Consider the following 18,935-nt stretch of genomic DNA (forward strand, 5'->3'; position numbering starts at 1 on the left):
AGTCAATGAACATTTTTATAATTTAAATTTTATAACAAAACATGCGCATCTGTAACGTGGCAACTCTAAGTTCCAATTGCGCGCTCTCGCTTGCTTGCGCTCCCGGTTTTAAGCCAACTTCAATTTCAGTTACCAACAAACACTCGACGCGGCCAAAAGTGAATTACACTCCGTCAGCTCAACTGATCGCGTATGAGAGAAAAGAAAACTCTCGATTCAGCTGGCATAGAAAAAGTGTCAAGTTGTTGGAAAACATTTCGTATGTGAACTTTGCCAAAAAAGACAAATAATAAAGCCATCCCATTGCAAGTGTTATTTTCATTTGATGTAAATGGTTGAGTGCCTCGAAACGAAACTTCGCTGGTTTTTGGGCAATTCAAGAGACACCAACAAGGTTGACTGAACTTGATGCTAGGTATGTACCCAATAAACATATGTTTGTAAGTCACTTCGTGACCGTTCGTCGCTATGTATGCAAGAATGTGTGTGTGTGCACACATGCATTGCAGATGCTCGCCTATGTGTGCGTGTGTGTATGAACTCCAACCGGAACGTAGTCCGAGCTTTTCCTTTTCACTTCACTGAAAGTGTCATGTAGAGTACAGCGCACGAAGAGTCTTAATAAAAGTGTAGATTTATAGCGTGTGAATGTGTTTTTTTTTCTTGTACTATATTGTACCTTCTACATTAGGCTCGATTTCTTTTTTTTTTGTTTCTTAATATAGTTGTTATTGTTGTTCTGGTACAACAAATTTAAACCCAGTTTAACGAACTTAACTATACATGTTTTCAGCCATTTCAGACATTTTCTTGGGCATGAAAAGGATGTCATCAAAATATGATATCAGCTCGGAGAATTGGTTCGCTGAGGATCCCGATGCAGATTCGTCTATTTCACACATGACATTATCGCACTCGTTTAACATCTCATTCATGTTGTAGTTGGGTTTTATTGCTTTCTTTTCTGCGACATTTCGTCGACTCCATGTGGTGACGTTTGCCACTTCAGTCAAGTTAGATTCCAACCACTCTTTTCCCTTTAAATTGGTCTTATTCTTCAGTTGATGCAATATTGGTTTTGTCAGTAGCGTGCGCTTCTTTACACGCCCAGATCGCTTTTCCCACAGGCTGAGATCGGTGGCTTCATATGATGTATACAATGGATTCGAAGTGATTTCTTGAGATGGCATACATTTTTTGGGGGTCAGATTGGATGGTAAAACGTTCGCTTGGTTAAGCATGCAGGCCAGTTCCTGATCACTATCCTCAAACATGGTATCTTTTGGGTTTCTTTTTTAGGGGAGAATGGTTTTACTAAGAATTTGCTGTGTGTGTCGTCAGAGCTAGAAAAAGTAAATATTATTATTTGTATTTATGTATGAGTGATATTCAGCTTTGCTTACTAGACTTATGTCGAGTCCTATGTCGATAACTTGTATTATGGTCAAATATTAATTTGTTCTTACTGCAATTTTCAGGTACTTCCGCATTGCTCATCATAATTGTCTATGGAAATAACTGAGAGATAGTAACGTCGAACGAAACAACAACAAAAATAGAATGTCTTCAGATCGATTTCACAAGTGAGTTGAGAACATGCAATTAATAATGCTCCCTCGCTGTCCTATCTTATCAGTTCTGGAACACGAATATTTCGTTAATTGTTTTGTTGTTTGCCTGGCAGAGCGGCCAAGGATGGACTGATCGATGTGCTGAAGGAGGCGACACGCAAGGATGCCAATGCCAAGGACGATGATTCAATGACTCCCGTGATGTGGGCGGCATTCGAGGGACGCCTCGACGCTCTTCGTTTGCTGTGTGGCAGAGGGTTAGTCAACCGTGATGTTTATGAATCACACACAAATAGCATTAGCGATTGCACTTACCTACTATTATTACTATGTTGTATATTGCTTGCAGTGGGGATCCCGATAAGTGTGATCAGTTTGGCAATACGGCACTGCACTTGGCCGCTGCCAAGGGTCATTTGCACTGCGTCGATTTTCTGATCAAGTTTGGTGTCAACATTTATGCCCTGGACATTGATCGGCACAATGCCAAGGATCTGGCGGCCATCAACAATCGGGATGAGATCTTGCGCTATTTGGACGGTGCCGCGGCCAACTTCGAAACTAATGAAAAGTGAGTGATAGCGATGGTCAGAGCTTTCGATAGTTTAGTGCGTTTAGTGTGTCAAAAGCCTCCAAACTGGCAGCGATAACGATAAACGATAAGTCCTTCTAAAGCTAATCGCTACTAAAATGACGGTTGAAATTTCAAAATAAACATTCTGTTAGTGAATCAATTTATTAACTATTCCGCATTTGCAGAAAAAAGGCGAAGGCGCTAAAGGAGCTGGCTGAAAAAGAGTGCGAAAAGCGTGTGAAGGAATACATGAAGCGACAGCAGCAGCAGCGTCAAGGACACGGCGATTACAGCGATCCAAAGCCGAGCAGTGCTCAAACGTTAACGAGCAGCAAGTCCAGCAATATGCTTTCGACACTCAAGCAAAAGATCTGGTCCAGCCAGGGAAATCTGAATAAAACCCCCAAGGAACAGCCAGCAGCTGCTGTTGCGCCTCCGCAGCCAGCACGCAGTGGAGCCAAGTTCAGTGATCTAGTAGGCAGTGGAAGCAGCAGCAGCGGTGGCTCTACAATTGCCAGTCGCATGGGTACAGTTCAAAAGAAACCCTCACTACTACAACCAGCAGCCAAGAGCCACCAACACTCCAGCGCTTGTCCACATGCGGCGGCAGCTAATGATGGTGGCTTCAAGGTGCGCGAACTTGAGCCAGATGGCAAAAGAACAATCACATCGCTGACGGGTCTGCAACGAGACTCGGAAGTGCTCTATGTGGGCACATTTAGTTCGACGGAAGAGAGTATTGGCAAGCGTGGCAAGATCGCCGATGTCTTCGAGGTAGACGATGCCACAATGGAGCGCGAAACCAGTCGATTGGGTTATAGCACCGCGTTGTCGCGCAGTTTTTCCCAGCCGGATATACTTGGCGATACACAGCTGACGCAAGAACTAAACGAAGAGTTGGTGCTGCAGCGTCCAGTGGGTCTCTTTGATCGCCCCACAATGCTGGGCAGCATTGCATTTAGACGCTCGGTGACGGCAGCGCTGAGTCAGCTGCAATTGCAAACAGATTGCGTTGACAGCATGTCTGGTTCCACAATGCGAAATGCTGCCAATAGCAACAGTAATAATAGCAATAATAAGTCGCGAAATGGAGGAAATAAGGCGCGTTTGTATTTGAATCTGTCCGATGAATCGGACTCGGAAGGCGATGGCGATGACATTTACAGCGACGACGAAGAGGATCAGGAGGTAACTGCCAGTGCGCTGCAGCGATTCCTTACGGTCTGGGCATTGGATGAGTACCTGCCAGTGTGAGTGCAATGCAAGAGGCTTTTTCGGAACAATTAATTCAACCATTTCTCTGGCAGTTTTCAGAAGCAGCAAATCGATTTGGAGACACTGATGCTGCTCACAGAGGCGGATTTGAAGAGTCTGGGCTTACCCCTGGGACCCTTTCGCAAGCTAACCTTTGCGATACAGGAACGACGAAATGCTCTCGCCAATCCCGGACCCATGGTTGACAGTAGACTGTAGTTAAATCATTATAAAATAGAGCTTTAATCGATGTACAACAAATAGAACTACAAACTAATTAAGTTAAACAACATAGAGCCTAACTGGCAACCTGTTGCATCATATAGAGATTGGCATAGATGCCATTCAGTGCCATCAGATGATCATGTGTACCCTGCTCCACCACAACGCCCCTCTTCAGCACACATATCAGATCTGCATCTCGGACAGTGCTGAGGCGATGTGCAATCGTGACACATGTGCGTCCAGCGCGCGCCTCGTCGAGTGCCTGTTGCACCACCTTCTCGCTCTCCAAATCCAGCGCCGATGTCGCCTCATCCAATATCAGAATCTTGGGATTGCGCACCAGCGCTCGTGCAATGGCAATGCGCTGCTTTTGGCCACCCGACAGCTGTGACGTCTTGCCCAGACGTGTCTCGTAACCCTGTGGCAGGGAGCTCACAAAGTTGTGTATGTTTGCCTTCTTGGCCGCCTCGATGATTTCCTGCATGGGCACATCATCGCGGAAATTGTTGCCATATGCAATATTCTCGGCTATGGTGCGATCGAAGAGCACCGGCTCCTGAGAAACTAATCCCAGTTTGGAGCGTATCGTGTCCAGCGGGAAGTCCGTGCTGGGAACACCACTCAAATTAACCGAACCAGAGATGGGATCGTAGTAACGCAGCAGCAGCTGTATGCAAGTGGATTTGCCAGAGCCAGAGGGACCCACCAGAGCCACAGTGGTGTTCTTCTTGATCGTGAGATTCAGGCCGTGCAGGATGGGTGTATCCTTGCGCGTCGGATACTCAAATTTAACGTTCTCGTAGACAATGTCGCCCTCGGATTTCTGCAATAAGAGATTGAATAGGTTAGTCAACTTTTGGACACATGACAGCAGACCCATATTAAGAAAGAGCAAGAAGAAGTGGAAAGTTTTCAAGTAATTATACGTTTCTGATCATTTTTTCGAAAAGTCTTAAGTTAATACGTTATCCCAGTTTGAGCTTAGAAAATGTTTTTTTTTTGTTCAAACTTTGAAGCAAAATTGTTTTGCATTTAGAAGGAGATAGTTCTAGCTTTTCTAATCCCTAGAACCTTGTCAGCAATAGCTATATTCCGTTTTAAACTTATACTTACTTCTGCGGTGTTGTAGGGATTGAGAGGCGGATTGGATTGCGTCGGCGTCTTCTCGAACAGTTTCATTAGACGTCCAGCCGAGATGATGGCATCGTTGACATTGGGCGCATAGGCTAAGGCCTGACCCAACATCCAGGAGCCAAAAATGAGCGCCTCGGCCACCTTGATGACATCCTCGTAGGGCAGACCATCGTTGGCAATGAGCATGCCACCATAGTAAAGCGACACGCCGTAGGCAAGGAACGGAGCCGTCTGACCGAGGGCAAAGACCAGACCACGGAAGCGCACCTTTTTGCGACAGGCGAGATCCACCTGATCGATCTGCTTTGTGTAACGCTCCAACACCTGTTCTTCTAGTCCCAAGCCGTTGACAGTGCGGATGTTGGAAATGGCTTCGACAGCCACCTGGGAAGCATCCTCAATGGCCTTCTTGGACCACTGCACGCTCTTAGCAATAAAGCGACCCTCCAGATACACGGAAAGGCAGAGGAACGGCAGTGTGACAATGGTCAGCAGTGTTTGCTGCCACGAGAAGACGAAACCCACAATCATGCCCACCAAAAGGGTGACCACGGCCTGCAGCATGATGCCCACACGAGCACCGGTTGCCTGTTTTTGAAATGACGCAGCAGGATTAGTTAGCTCGGAAGAGTAATAAGTAATTGAGTTGCTGAACTTACCCCCTGAACGTTAGAGCAATCGCCAGCGAGACGAGCGCAGAGAGCGCCAACGGAATTCTTGTCATCATCAAAGAACGCAATCTCCTGGGACATAATGGTCTTGAATGCTGTTTGCCGCAAACGACTTGTCATCTTCACGCCCGCCGTGGTAAACAAATAGCTCTGCAGCATGGTTCCCAGTCCAGCCATCAATCCGATGCCAATGAAGATGTACGAGATGTTGTTTCCCTCGTGACGTACAACATCCGGATCGCCATTCGACAGTATGCCAAAGAAGTCACCGAAGAAGAGACCCCAGAGGGGGAAGGTTATGCCGTGCATGGCAGCTGCAATGCAGCCCCAGACGATGTAGCGCCATTCGGGTGCATTCAGTTTCATGAGCTGCATAAAAGTGATCGTTGGCTCCTCCACCTTGTTCTTCTTCTTGCGACGCTGTGAGCGGCCTGTAGGGGAGAAGAAATAGAGATAGGTTTAAGCCAAAAGAGTTCCACAATGTTTTCTGATTATTATTTATACGAAGACAAGTGAATAGAGAAGAAAAAGACGACAAATTGACCTTATCATTTGGTTTTATAATAGGGCAGTTTGTTAATTGCTCTACAACAATGATCTCTTAAGATTATAAACTAATTGTTAGTCACCAATTATGAGTCTAAAAGTTAGAATGAGCTACACAGTTGGGGAAAATGATTAGAAACAAAACAAAAGTAGGGTAGAGTGGTTAAAACGGGGAACAAAAAGAGACAGAAATTTTACTGTTTGATATCATACGATAGATTAGCAATCTTGATATGGAATTTTTTTCAATGATTAGCAAATGGTCGTAGATAAGAATTATAATAGATGCAAATATAGAAAAAGATAATCGAAAAAATTATTCTGTATGAATGGGAACAAAAACGAAAGACTTTTGTCAGTTGAACGGAACAAGGTCGATAAAGATTTAATTAAAGCAGGAAAAGTTCATAAAGGTAACAGGGAAAGAAAAAAAAAGGATGATGAAGCCTTCTTGGGAGATTAGTTAAACCTTACTTATGAATATATATAAGGTAGTAAAAGGAGTAGAGAGAAATGATGATAGACTTGTAACCAAAGGGAGGGTCGACTGTAAATGAGGTAGGTAAGGAGTAACAACCCTCTCTCTCTCTAGGCCTAAGGTAAGGTAAGGTATGAATATAAAAGGAGGCACTTACGTTTGCCACGTGAGCTCACGCTGAACACGTCATCCTTGCTGTCGCTTGCCGTATATGCTGGATTCACCCCATCGTCGTCTTCGTCATCCTCATCACCATCCTCGTCGGTCTCATCGTCTTGCACATTCACAATATCCTGCTCGTTGCGCTTTGATAGTGCCAACTTGCCAGCAGCACCGTCCTCGTCCGCACCCTCGGTGGCCTCCTTGCGCTTGGTGATGTTCACCAGCTCACAGTATAAACCACCCTTGTCCATCAGCTCGTCATGGGTGCCCTGCTCAGCCACGACGCCGTCCTTGACAAACACAATTTTATCGGCATTAGTCACAGTCGATAGACGGTGTGCAACCACAAGGGTGGTTGGTCCCTGGCTGGCCAGCTCCAGTGCGTCTTGCACTCGTTTCTCGGAGGTGGGGTCCAATGCGGATGTCGCCTCGTCCAGCAGCAGGATCTTCGGATTACGTACCAAAGCTCGGGCAATGGCAATGCGCTGTTTCTGTCCCCCCGACATCTGGGCACCCCTTTCGCCCACTTTGGTATCGTAGCCCTTGGGCAGTTTGCTGATGAACTCATGGCAATTGGCATTTCGTGCAGCACGTTCGATATCCTGTTGGGTGGCCTGGGGATTACCATAGCGTATGTTCTCACCAATGGTTGTGGCAAACAAAACCGGTTCCTGACCCACAACACCGATCTGAGAGCGCAGCCAGGCAACGTTGAGGGAACGCAGATCGCGACCATCCAACTTAACCTGACCTTGTTCGGGATCGTAGAAGCGTTGCATCAACTGAATGACGGTGCTCTTGCCACAGCCGGAGGCACCAACAAAGGCGACCGTTTGTCCAGGTTCCACATCCACAGTGAGACCCTTAAGGATCTCAATATCCGGCCGAGAAGGATATCGGAAGTGTATGTCCTCGAAGCGCAGACGTCCCGTTATGCTGTCTGGCTTGCTGCCAACGTCAGACATGGGATCGATTTCAGACACGCGATCGATGATTTTGAAGAGATTGCGTGCAGCGCCTAAAGCCACGCCAAAAGAGTCCACATGGGGTGAAGAGAAGCCCAAGTTCTGAGCTCCCATAATGATGGCAAACAGGACAATGACCAAGACGGCCGGAGTATACTGACGGTCATCCAGGTCGCGATCATCGAGGATCAAGTCGACGCCATACCAAATGGCAATGGCCATGCAGATGTAGATGAGCAGCCACATGACACCAGCTCCGATACCCGAGTAGAGACCCTTCTTTGTACCCGTGACCTCAGCGGGAACGAGGAGCTTGGCAAATCGTTCGTTCTCTTTGCGTTCGCCACTAAAAGCGAGCACTGTGCGAATACCACTGAAGACCTCCTCAGCCACACCTCCAGCATCGGAGTAGGCTTTGAGCTCCTTCTCGGCCAGCGAACTTTGGATCTTGGCCACCATGGCGGTGGCTACCATAATGAAGGGACTGCAGCTTAGCACAACGAGTGTGAGCTTCCAGCCATAGATAAACGATGCTATAACTCCCATGACGAAAGTCATGATCAGGAAAGTCACAATGGCCACCTGAAAGCACAAAGAATTAACTAGTTGCAAAGGATAATGAAGGTTAAGGTATACAAACCTTTTCGCCGATGCCTTCTTTGACCTTATCCAGATCTCTGTAAAGCGCAGAATGCAATTGATTAATTCAAGCTCCCTTAGTTAGTCTGTAATGTTTTCACTTACTCTGTCATTTTGCTGGCAAAGTTGGTGCCGGAAGAGGTGTCATACCAGGACATATCCTGTCGCAGGATGGCCTCCAAGAAGAGTTTGCGTATGCGATTGATTTGATTGAGCGCCACACGATTGGAAACATCGATGGCAATGATGATGAGTATAAACATAATCACAGATCCAACTAAACTGCCAATGCCAAAGGCAATTGAGTCATCAATGATGGCCTGCTTGTTCTCCTCCTCGCTGGCATCGGTGCTACATAGGACAATCAGATATAAGATTATAACATATAATTAATTAATTAATTAATTAATCCTTTACTTACAGTCGTTGTCCGCCACCAAAAAGGGCGAGTATAAATGTGGGAGAGGAGGTGCCTTTTCCGACAGTCCGATCAATGAGCAGGGATGTAAATTCTCCGTAGATTAGGATGAAATATGGTATGAATATGGAAGCCAATGTGGCCACAATCATGCTAAGTGCGAGCAGAAAACGCTCCCCACATGTGGAATACCGAAACTAATACAAGAAAAACTCAGTAAGGAGGCGAATTTCATTTACAACAATGATCCTTGCACTTACCAGGTCAAAGTAGGTGTATTTACGCTCTGCTTGAGTGTTGGCATCGGTTGCCTTTTGTACTTGAAAATCGCCCAGGCCGGGCAGCTTGGCGCTGACCTTTTTGGAGTGCTCTTCGCTGGGCATTCTGAGATCGACTGCGTTGCTGCTGTAAGTAACATAAAGTTGGTGAAGGGAACGAGTTTAATCTACTTTGGTATTTCGTATGCATTTAAATTGTCGATGCGCTCAATTGGGATGCGGTTTTCATTTCAATTTAGAGCAGACATCAAATAATTAACGTATTCTCTGCTGTTACAGCAATTTATATAAACGAGAAGTGCACTAACAAACAAAAAACAAAAAGTTGAAACACGAAAACAAATGATTTCCCAAGACAATTTGAAACAGATGCAGCTTGATAAATTGAAATGATGATGATGATTGCACACTTGTGGCAATTGAAAAAACTGGAAAAGCATCCATAAATGAATAAATTACAAGTGAAATATCTTTGTGATCGATTATTGTTTGAAAGGCGACAGGCGACACAATTGAATTGTAATCTGCTCTGCTCTGCTCAGCTCTGTGCTGAAGCTCAATCAATTTCATATTTTATTATTACCAATTTATGTATGTAGATTTATTATCACGCTTCAATAATTGAATCGACAAAAATACGAGAATTCAATTTCTTGACTATATTATTGATAAGCACACGCTGTAATTTTTGTCCGTTCGTTTTCGATTCGTTGATTAATTTAATATTTGTTCGCGTTATTTGCGTTTACGGTTTGAATTCGCGGCTAAGAACGATCTTTACGGACACCAAAACACATTGCATCTCGACAGCTCGCGTGCGGAATTGGAACTGATTGGACCAGCGTGTTTGGAGCCGACGACAACACCTCGGTTGCCGTCCAGTCTTGTGTGTCTTCGTCACACAACTTGCTATAAGAACGTTGCGAGAAACGAGACATCGCAAAAAAAAAACCGAACTCGAACTCGGTTGAATGGCAATAATAAACACGATCGTATAAATTTAATCGGCAAGAGGCGGCAATTAAATGATATCTCGGCTGGTCAAAAAAAACCAAAAACAAAAAAGCACAAGCAAACACAAACAAAAGTTTAACATCTGGTGGTAAACAAATCAGCAAACTGATAGTTGTTTTTTTTTTGGTTTTGTTTTTGTTTTTATCAAGCGTAGCACTCTCGTGCAGCCACGCCCACTACGCCCCATGGCATTATTCACGTCAATCTGTGTGCTCCCCCCGTGCCGAAAAGTCACAAAACAGAAAACTGGCTTCATGACTCGTCAACAATTCTGAGAGATCAATTCAAGCTTTCACTGCACTTTGCGCCCGCCAAAATGATATTTCCCTGCTGTACCAAGATGTATTACTAATACAGATCACGCACTCGAAAGGCAAAACTGCAGAGACTAAGCTGGGGGGAATTACCAAAGTGCGCTTGACGTGGATACTCTGTTGGCTCGGTGGTTGCCTTCTGTAAATTCCTTGGAAACTGCAAAAAAAAATAAAAAAAAAACCTGAAATTGCTTCCCATCCACATTGTGAAATTCTTGTTCACTTCTCGAAGCATAATACGGGTTTCTATCTTTGGCAACGGCAACAGTCAGAGTCACAGCCACAGTCAGAGCCACAAGCATTTGCCTTTAATCTATATGATGTCTACCCTCCATTACCCTATCTATAAGTATACGAGTATGGGTTTGTACCTGAGATCTTTATATAGGTATGTATATATAGTATTTGTGGAGCCAGACAAATTGGTGCAAACATCTAATCATAGACGAACATTCGAAAGAGGGATGATTTTCCAAAAAAAAAAAGAAAACAACAAATTTATAAATAAAACTGATAACTTCAATGTGAAATGCGCATTGCTATTTGCGTACTTCATCGGAGTCTAGGCGTAATCTGTGGGCGCATGTGCAGCTATGAAGAGTTCTGCACTTACACTACACTACAAGGTTTTTGGGCGTACGAAATATTTTTATATTTTTATACTTTTACACTACTTTTTAAGAATTTGCTTTCAATTGCTTACATTAAGCTAAGTCGATTGGCACTAGAAATATTTTTGTGTTTATTTTTTAGTTCTGGAACATGTTTAGGAACTTGCTTGGAATGAAAATAGAATTTACACTACACAACGTAGTTTTCAATTATAAATATTTTGAATTGTATAGTAATCAAATTTTTAAGTTTTTCATTTAATAATGGAGAAGCAAAGAATTAATATTTACAGAGCACTTGTACTAAAAAACAAAATACATATGTAAAAAAAACTTTCCTCTAGAACAAAACAAATATCCAGCAATGCGTTTACAATATACAATAAAGTTAAACTGACTTCATATTATCAGATTAGCGTATTGTTAGGCAATGAAATTCAAGCGTTATTAAACAAAACATAGTTTTCCGAATTGGTATTTAAGCACACAATAGATCTTGTTTTGGGCACATTATTCCTATCATCACCAATTTCGGGTAACTAAGCAAATATCCCAAGATCAAACTAACACTTATGTAAGCTCTATTAATACCTTACACTACACTACAACATTTCGCTACAAGCCAAACAAAAATGTATACTTTTACGCTTGTATTCAATAAATTCTACAAGAAAAAAAAACAAGTAAGAAAGCTACAGTCGAGTGCACTCGACTGTGAGATACCCGCTACCCATTTTGAATAAAAGAAATATATTTTGCGATAATTTTCTCAAAATATACCGAATATACTGCAAAAATACTAAAAATATACCAAATAGTATATTTGGTATATTGATATAGTACCGCATTCAAAATATACCATAGACGGCACAATATACCAGATTGTCATCTAAAGCAACTAAGACCCCTAGTAAGTAGGCGTGTTTGCCCATACAAAAGTATTTCTTTAATAACTTCGACAATTTTCATCTGATCGCAACCAAATTTTCAGGAATCATAACTACTATAGTTATTATTATATATACCAAAATTCGCAACTCTAACTTTAAAATTACGCTTGTTATTCGATTTTTTTGATTTGCGGGGGCGGAAGTGGGCGTGGCAAAAATTTGAAACAAACTTGATCTGCGTGCAAACATAACAAATGCTGTCGAAAAAAAATTATAGCTCTATCTCTTATAGTCTCTGAGATCTAGGTGTTCATACGGACGGACGGACAGACACACAGACACACAGACACACAGACGGACAGACGGACAGACGGACATGGCTAGATCGTCTCGGCTGTTAAAGCTGATCAAGAATATATATACTTTATAGGGTCGGAGATGCCTCCTTCTACCTGTTACATACATTTCCTGCCGGCACAAAGTTATAATACCCTTCTACCCTATGGGTAGCGGGTATAAACACAAATTTATAGGTTAGTTTTAAAACACATGTATTTCCCCTAAAATTTTACGCACTCGCTAATAACCGAGATTGTATTCAATAAATGTTATCAAGCTATCGTAATGAATGAAAGAAATGGATAAGATATGTTTTGAATCTCCGAATTTCACAACATGATGTAATTTAGTCAGAGTAATATCCTAAAATGTGTTGCCAAGTGTTTGGGAACCATTGACACTTATCTATTTGAAGTGCCCGCATACCTTTATGAGAGGAATACGACAATTTACAACACCGCTATAAACAAACCATCAAGATTAGGTTTGCAAAATTACGTTTATTAGTGTAAATATTTACCAAAATGTTATGCCCTCAAACTTTGCGGCTAAAACCGAATCGACTAGATTGATAGTGTGCCAGACAACACCTTCAGTCACTTACCAGGTGTGCTGCTCTTGTGATTGAATAATAATGAAATACTAAAATAGGTTCGTACTAGTTTTGTATCTCGTAGGTTCTATGCCGATTGCGAATAATCACCGAACGGCCGAACAAACATTATCGAACTGCGCTGCACTGGCGAGAAGCGCCAACATTTATAGTCCCCGAGAACCACTCGAGAGTTACATCAGCGGACGCAACTGGCATTATTCAGACCTGTACACCGAATGCATACATTAATAAATTGACTTGGTCAGGTCAAATCGGAGTCCGGTCTAGACGTCATTAGTTGACATTCCCTGCGATAACTGTGAGTACAGCAGTAATTTACATACTTATTATCTCATAGGTTCGTTTTAATAAGGATCTATAGATCAAGCTATATTTCTACATCAAATTAGTTAGTGTGAACTAAATGTATCTATACTTTTTCTATAAAATTAGCATCATTAAAGTGTTATTAAGAAATTATTTAAATTTTCATAAAATTAGCATCATTAAAATCTTATTTAGGAATTTGTAATTTAATTGGAATATTTGTACTTCAATTATTAAACATACTTGCAATAAAAATTGCAATTCAAATTATCTATTAATTGAGTAGTAAATAATCTTTTAATTTATGGATGATGTAAAAAGTTTGTGTCTAAATTAAGCATTGTTAAACACTGTTCTTATTTTCCTGCATACATCAAAATTGGTAAAAAGCAATTTTAACAATTTTACGATATAATAACATTAAGAATATCTTTGTAAGAATATTTTTAATTAAGATTCTTCATAATATATAATATTATATACTGGATAATTCTTCTCTTATTGAAGTGTTTTAGACAATTCAAGCTGAAATCCATCTCACCCTGAACTTCAATTGAAATTCACAGTGCGTTTTAAGAAAAAGAATAATTCCCCTATAATTGTTTTCTATTGTAGAGTTATGCGTGTCTGGGACATATGTTAAGCTTATAATGATAACCAGAGCGGAACTACATAGGTCTGCACACGTACAAGAGTGGCTTGTAAAACTTTTTAATGCCACAACATTAAATGGCAAGGCCACAATGTGTGAAGATGATCTGATTTCTGATGAATGAATTTGAAATTTGATTTATGAGTATTCTTATTTAGGGCAAACACGTGTGGGATGCCTTCGTTAGAAAGAGATACAAAAATGCTTGAGGGATTGATAAACGAAATCTATCTTATAAAACGGTCACAAAAAAACTGTGCAATAATTACAAATATATAAGAAAGTTTGCGCAAACATTATGCATTCAACAGTTTTGAATAAAACATAAGGTAGCATTTTATATTGATCAGATTAACACTTAGAAAATCAAAGAATTTATTATTAAGTCAATTAAAAACCGGTTGCTGCAATAATAATCCATTTCTTCATCATCCATTGCATTAAATATTACAACAATAAAATCAGTGTTTATTTTTCATTATGAGGAGTCTGCGAAAAGTTGTTGTTGATGACTCATTGTGATGTTTGAGTTCAGCTTTAGTAATTCGTGTTTGGAATGCAAATTTCTCAGCATCGAAAATCTTGATTTAAGATTTGTATCATTAGTAGCTTTAAATTTAAATTAAATTAACAAAAAAAATTATATTGTTTTAATTTCATTTGTTTGTTTACAATTTGTTGTTTACCAAATACTAAATTAACATAATATTATAAATTTGTTGTTGTCGTAAAATGTGATTTACCCATTTGGTCGTTGTGCGAAAATTAATGAATGAAATTTCATTCGCCAATTCGAAATATGTATAAGAACTGCAACGAGTATAACATTTTTGCTCATACTCGAGTCTGATTCAGTTGATTTATTCCGTTTGCTTCGGGTATATTGCAGTATGTACATACGTATGTACATATAATATAGGAGCATTATCCCATTTCTATCATAATCACTGCTGGATGGAATAAATTTGTATAAATCATAAATAATATAATATGAAATTTTAATAATGAAATGTAATATTAATAAATATTAAGATTAAGTTTGTTTTCACTATATTTTATTAATATTGAATTTGTCTTCACAATATTTTCTCTTATACTACATTATATTGTTTTTCTGTAAATTTAATCTATTAAAAACTGTATTTTTTTATCTAATATGTCTAATTACGGTTACTTTTAAATTTTTTCTATTAAAGAGTTCTAAGTAATCATTTAAAACATAATACCATTTCTATTTTTTTTATAAATAAACATTAAACTTAATTTTTTCGTTCCATTGCATTACAATTTCCTTGAAAAGTTAATAGTTAATTGTTAACTTACTTTATTTGTTATTCCGCAGAAATGTAAACTGTACATCTATCTATAAAATTAACTCAGTTTCCACATCAAGTGCATAAGCAAATGCATCATGATGACCTGCTTTAATCATTCCATTTCTACCATGATCACAAAAGAATAATTTTCAATTTTTATAAATTCTGAAGATCACATAATAACATATGATCTGTTTTCACTATGTCTTATACAATACATTACATTGTTTTTCTGCAAATTTAACCTATTAAAGTATATACATAGTTAAATGTTAACATATTTTATTTGTTATCCCGAAGCAATTTAAACTATAAAACTATCGCAGTTTCCATCTCAAATGCATAAGCAATGCATCATGCTGACAATAACTAATCAAAGAACTACTTAATAGATTTATCTTTACAATGAGAGAGGAAGATAAGTATTGAAGCATCTATTTGCTAGCTTCATATTCATATCTAGCTCATGGCTAAGATAATAAGAGCAGTAGTTAAGAATAACCATTATAAAGAGAGTACACAATTTGTAAATTTCAAGTCCTAACTAAGTTTGCTTCAAAGCTTCCACTATGGAGTCTATTCTTAACTTCTGTGAAACCTATTAAGCTATTATCTTATAGAAGGTGAGTTATACTCATTCATTTCTATATTCCCAGTCATATATTCATTCATCATAATTTGAAATAAAATGTAAACAACGTTGCTAATAATATTATAATTTGTTTAAAACGATCTCGAACTTTGCTTCCATTCTCTGTGGTTTAAAAGTGTTGGTTATAAAAAAAGCTACTATAGGACGTCAGACTAACAATGCGTTTTAAGAAAAAGAATAATTCCTCTATAATTGTTTTCTATCGTAGAGTTATGCGTGTCTGGGACATGTGTTATGCTTATAAAAGATGAGTTAAACTCATTCATTTCTATATTCCCAGTCATATATTCATTTATAATCATTTTAAATAAAATGTAAACAACGTTGTTAAATAGAGCTCAAACTTTGTTTCTATTCTCTGTGTTTTAAAAGTGTTGGTTATAAAGAAAGCTACGATATGACGTCTATGAATCTGTATGTTTTTCCCCAGCAAGATGCTGACAATGCTGCAATTTATCTATAACTACAACTAAGTTGTAGACTGAGAACTGTGAAAGGGGGTCAGTAAACCTGACGCCCCCAAGGCTGAACCTCAACTGAATAGAACGCACGGTTCTGGTTTAATAAACACACACACAGATAGGAAGCTAGACTAGAATTATGGGTTGTAAAAAGTGGAAGACATTAGCTTGGGTTTACGTTCGTGACGTAGCCCGTGAATCATGCGACGAACTTCCCCATTGCGTGAACGTTTGAATAAATACGAGTATATTTTGTTAGTGAATAAAAGTGAATACATAAATGAATAATAACATATAAATCAGTATGTGCGTCTTAGGCATAGGTACAACGTGTATAAGAGGTAGTTATGGAGCTGCTCAGTTAACCAAAGATGACCTTCCCCTGACTTCTAGTACGAAAGGTTGACGGCCTGCTGACGATGGAAGATCTCGCTGCGCACCAAAATCTCATAGCTGCTGATGCCCACCTCCTGTCCGCCATAAGGAATGTGAATGCAGCGATGCGATTGTTGCACCTTGCCCGGCGTCAGGCTGCCACAATAGCGAGCTCTGCCCACAAAGAGAGGCTCCCCGTTGAAGGCGCGTCCCGCCTCCACAGCTCCAGGAGCAATGCTTCCCTCAGCCCGATGCACCCAATGGTATTTCCCCTGGCCCACGAGCACCTCATAGTTGGACTCGATGAGTTCGCGACCCGCATCCGTAATGTAAGCACAGCCGCGACTTGGCGCCGCCTTGCCCGGAATGTGACGACCATCGAAGTATCCACGACAAACCAACAGCGGAGCCATGTCGCTGTCGTGGCCACCATGCACCGCATCCGGAGGCGTGTAGCCGGGACTAGCGGGCAGCCAGACATCGTAGAGTTGGCCATGCGTTGAGCCAGCGCCATAGTTGGCAGCTGGCGCCACTTGAGCTGGCGTGTAACTGGAGCAACTGGGTCCATAGGGATCGAGTGGTGGCTTGTAGGTATCGGCGGGGGCATAGGCGCCCATTGGTGGCTTGTAGGTATCTGCGGGCATATAACCAGCAGCGCCCAAGGAGGAGCACGACGAAGAGGACGACGAGGAGGAGCTGTAGGCGGGGCCAGCTGTCTCCGCTGGAGCGTAGGAAGGCGGCAGCGCTGGCTTGGGAGGAAGCGGCAGTGCCACGCCCACGGGCTGTTGATAGGAGGGCAGTATGGAAGGTGTAGGCGGTGGATAAGGATCGGTGCTGGCCAGTGGAGTGGGCATGGGCATGCCCATGGCCTGGGCCATGGGAGTGGGCGTGTACTGAGGTGGACGATCGTGAAGAGAAAGTGGAGGTGCGTCGTAAGCTGGCGGATAGGGATAAGGCTTCAATCCGATTGGTGGCGGAGCTGCTGCTGCGACTGCTGCTGGAGGTGGCGGTGGTGGCGGCGTCAGTGGACACTTCTCCAGCTGAGGGGATAGTGGTGGAGGTGGTGGCAATTGCCAGCCCGGCACTTGACGCTGCTCCTCCACCAGAATCTCATAGGAATCCAAGCGACGCTCAGCGCCACGATACGCAATGAAGAGCGCTCGATGCACCGACGAGATCTTGCCAATGATCAGATGTCCCTCGTAGTGTCCGCGTCCAATGTACACCGGCTGCTCCAGCGAGGTGCGTCCACACAGAACCGCATTCTCGGGTATCACGTGATCGTAGCACTTGATCCAGGCCAGATTGTCGCCGCACAGCATCTCGAAGATGTCCTTGGGCAGCGCCTCGCCACGCTGCGAGATGAAACCGATCTGCTTTGAGGGGACAACCTTGCACACGAGCATGTCGCCCTCGTGCTCCGCCCTGCCCACATAGATCATGGCGCCGTCTTCGTCATTGCCGCCCACAACTGCGTTTGGCGGCACCGAGGCGTAGGCCGATGACTGCACCCATTTGTAGGCTGAAACGATACCATTTTATCGATAGGTTAGCTTATCGGTTTGACATCAAACTTAAATCCTATATTACACAAAGCCCCAACATTCATAACAACAGCGTTTTATCTTATCAGCATTGGTTTGTGGTCTTCCACAGTGTGATGAAGTTTGCTTTTATAAACATTGATTTACAATATCAATGTGCATATAGTTTATACATATATTGTATATCAACAGTACTACATTTATTAATGTTGATTAAAATATTGCAATGCACCATAAGTTAAACATATGTGCAATTTCGTATTACTTACTGCAAAGTAATAAACCCTCCTTTTATCAACTTGCGAGCAATTTATATGCATAATATGCATTGCATATATAGAGAAATATCACTATTAACATAATGAATTACTCACACCATTTCGGCAAATGCTATCTATAGAGTAGAGGGTATTATTTTGTATCGCTGAAGACGCCTACTGCATTCGGGTCTTTGTTGCTTTGGGTGCCAATCTAGCATATTTTAAATCTAGTACTATACCGAAATATCAAATGTAGCATTCGGTATATTTTAGCTTTTTTATAGGCATATTTAGTGAATATGATTTTTTGTGGATGCGTAGATTAAAATTTGGTATATGTTGTACCCTATGGTATTTTTTAATGTATTTCTATAACGACATACCAAATGTAGCTTTCGGTATTATGGGTACAATTTTCGAATATGGTTTTTTATACCCGCTACCCATAGGGTAGAAGGGTATTATAACTTTGTGCCGACAGGAAATGTATGTAACAGGTAGAAGGAGGCATCTCCGACCCTATAAAGTATATATATTCTTGATCAGCGTCAACAGCCGAGACGATCTAGCCATGTCCGTCTGTCCGTCTGTGTGTCTGTGTGTCTGTCCGTCTGTGTGTCTGTCCGTCCGTCCGTATGAACACCTAGATCTCAGAGACTATAAGAGATAG

General features: G+C 41.4%; 3 protein-coding genes and 1 long non-coding RNA gene across 5 annotated transcripts; 2 read left to right on the forward strand and 2 right to left on the reverse strand.

The window, feature by feature from the left end:
• Nucleotides 1-24: 24 nt before the first annotated feature.
• On the forward strand, nucleotides 25-3,618 carry LOC117570758 (ankyrin repeat and SAM domain-containing protein 4B). The gene is made up of 6 exons (XM_034252584.2): nucleotides 25-415; nucleotides 1,479-1,583; nucleotides 1,685-1,828; nucleotides 1,921-2,142; nucleotides 2,331-3,395; nucleotides 3,453-3,618. Exons 2-6 carry the CDS (start codon nucleotides 1,561-1,563, stop codon nucleotides 3,616-3,618), a joined length of 1,620 nt encoding a protein of 539 aa, XP_034108475.1. The 5' UTR covers nucleotides 25-415; nucleotides 1,479-1,560.
• Nucleotides 3,619-12,784, reverse strand: LOC117570757 (multidrug resistance protein homolog 49). 2 transcript variants are annotated; one of them, XM_034252582.2, is made up of 9 exons: nucleotides 12,688-12,784; nucleotides 8,898-9,042; nucleotides 8,641-8,834; nucleotides 8,325-8,570; nucleotides 8,221-8,257; nucleotides 6,611-8,162; nucleotides 5,418-5,860; nucleotides 4,738-5,346; nucleotides 3,619-4,447 (listed from the first exon to the last, which is right to left on the reverse strand). In XM_034252582.2, exons 2-9 carry the CDS (start codon nucleotides 9,018-9,020, stop codon nucleotides 3,698-3,700), a joined length of 3,954 nt encoding a protein of 1,317 aa, XP_034108473.1. In that variant the 5' UTR covers nucleotides 9,021-9,042; nucleotides 12,688-12,784; the 3' UTR covers nucleotides 3,619-3,697. The 2 variants fall into 2 exon arrangements, with proteins under 2 accessions (XP_034108473.1, XP_034108471.1); XM_034252580.2 differs by lacking the exon at nucleotides 12,688-12,784 and adding an exon at nucleotides 9,499-9,752.
• LOC117570762 (uncharacterized) lies at nucleotides 12,268-16,224 on the forward strand. The gene is made up of 3 exons (XR_004572376.2): nucleotides 12,268-12,690; nucleotides 12,746-12,997; nucleotides 16,056-16,224. It is a non-coding gene; the product is annotated as an uncharacterized LOC117570762 (long non-coding RNA).
• Nucleotides 16,225-16,475: 251 nt separating this feature from the next.
• Nucleotides 16,476-18,712, reverse strand: LOC127565012 (translation initiation factor IF-2). The gene is made up of 2 exons (XM_052005717.1): nucleotides 18,709-18,712; nucleotides 16,476-17,983 (listed from the first exon to the last, which is right to left on the reverse strand). The coding sequence occupies exons 1-2, from the start codon at nucleotides 18,710-18,712 to the stop codon at nucleotides 16,476-16,478; spliced, it is 1,512 nt and encodes a 503-aa protein (XP_051861677.1).
• Between the last annotated feature and the right edge of the window lie 223 nt (nucleotides 18,713-18,935).

The sequence above is a fragment of the Drosophila albomicans genome, chromosome 3 (assembly GCF_009650485.2).
Source record: "Drosophila albomicans strain 15112-1751.03 chromosome 3, ASM965048v2, whole genome shotgun sequence".
Taxonomy (NCBI): domain Eukaryota; kingdom Metazoa; phylum Arthropoda; class Insecta; order Diptera; family Drosophilidae; genus Drosophila; species Drosophila albomicans.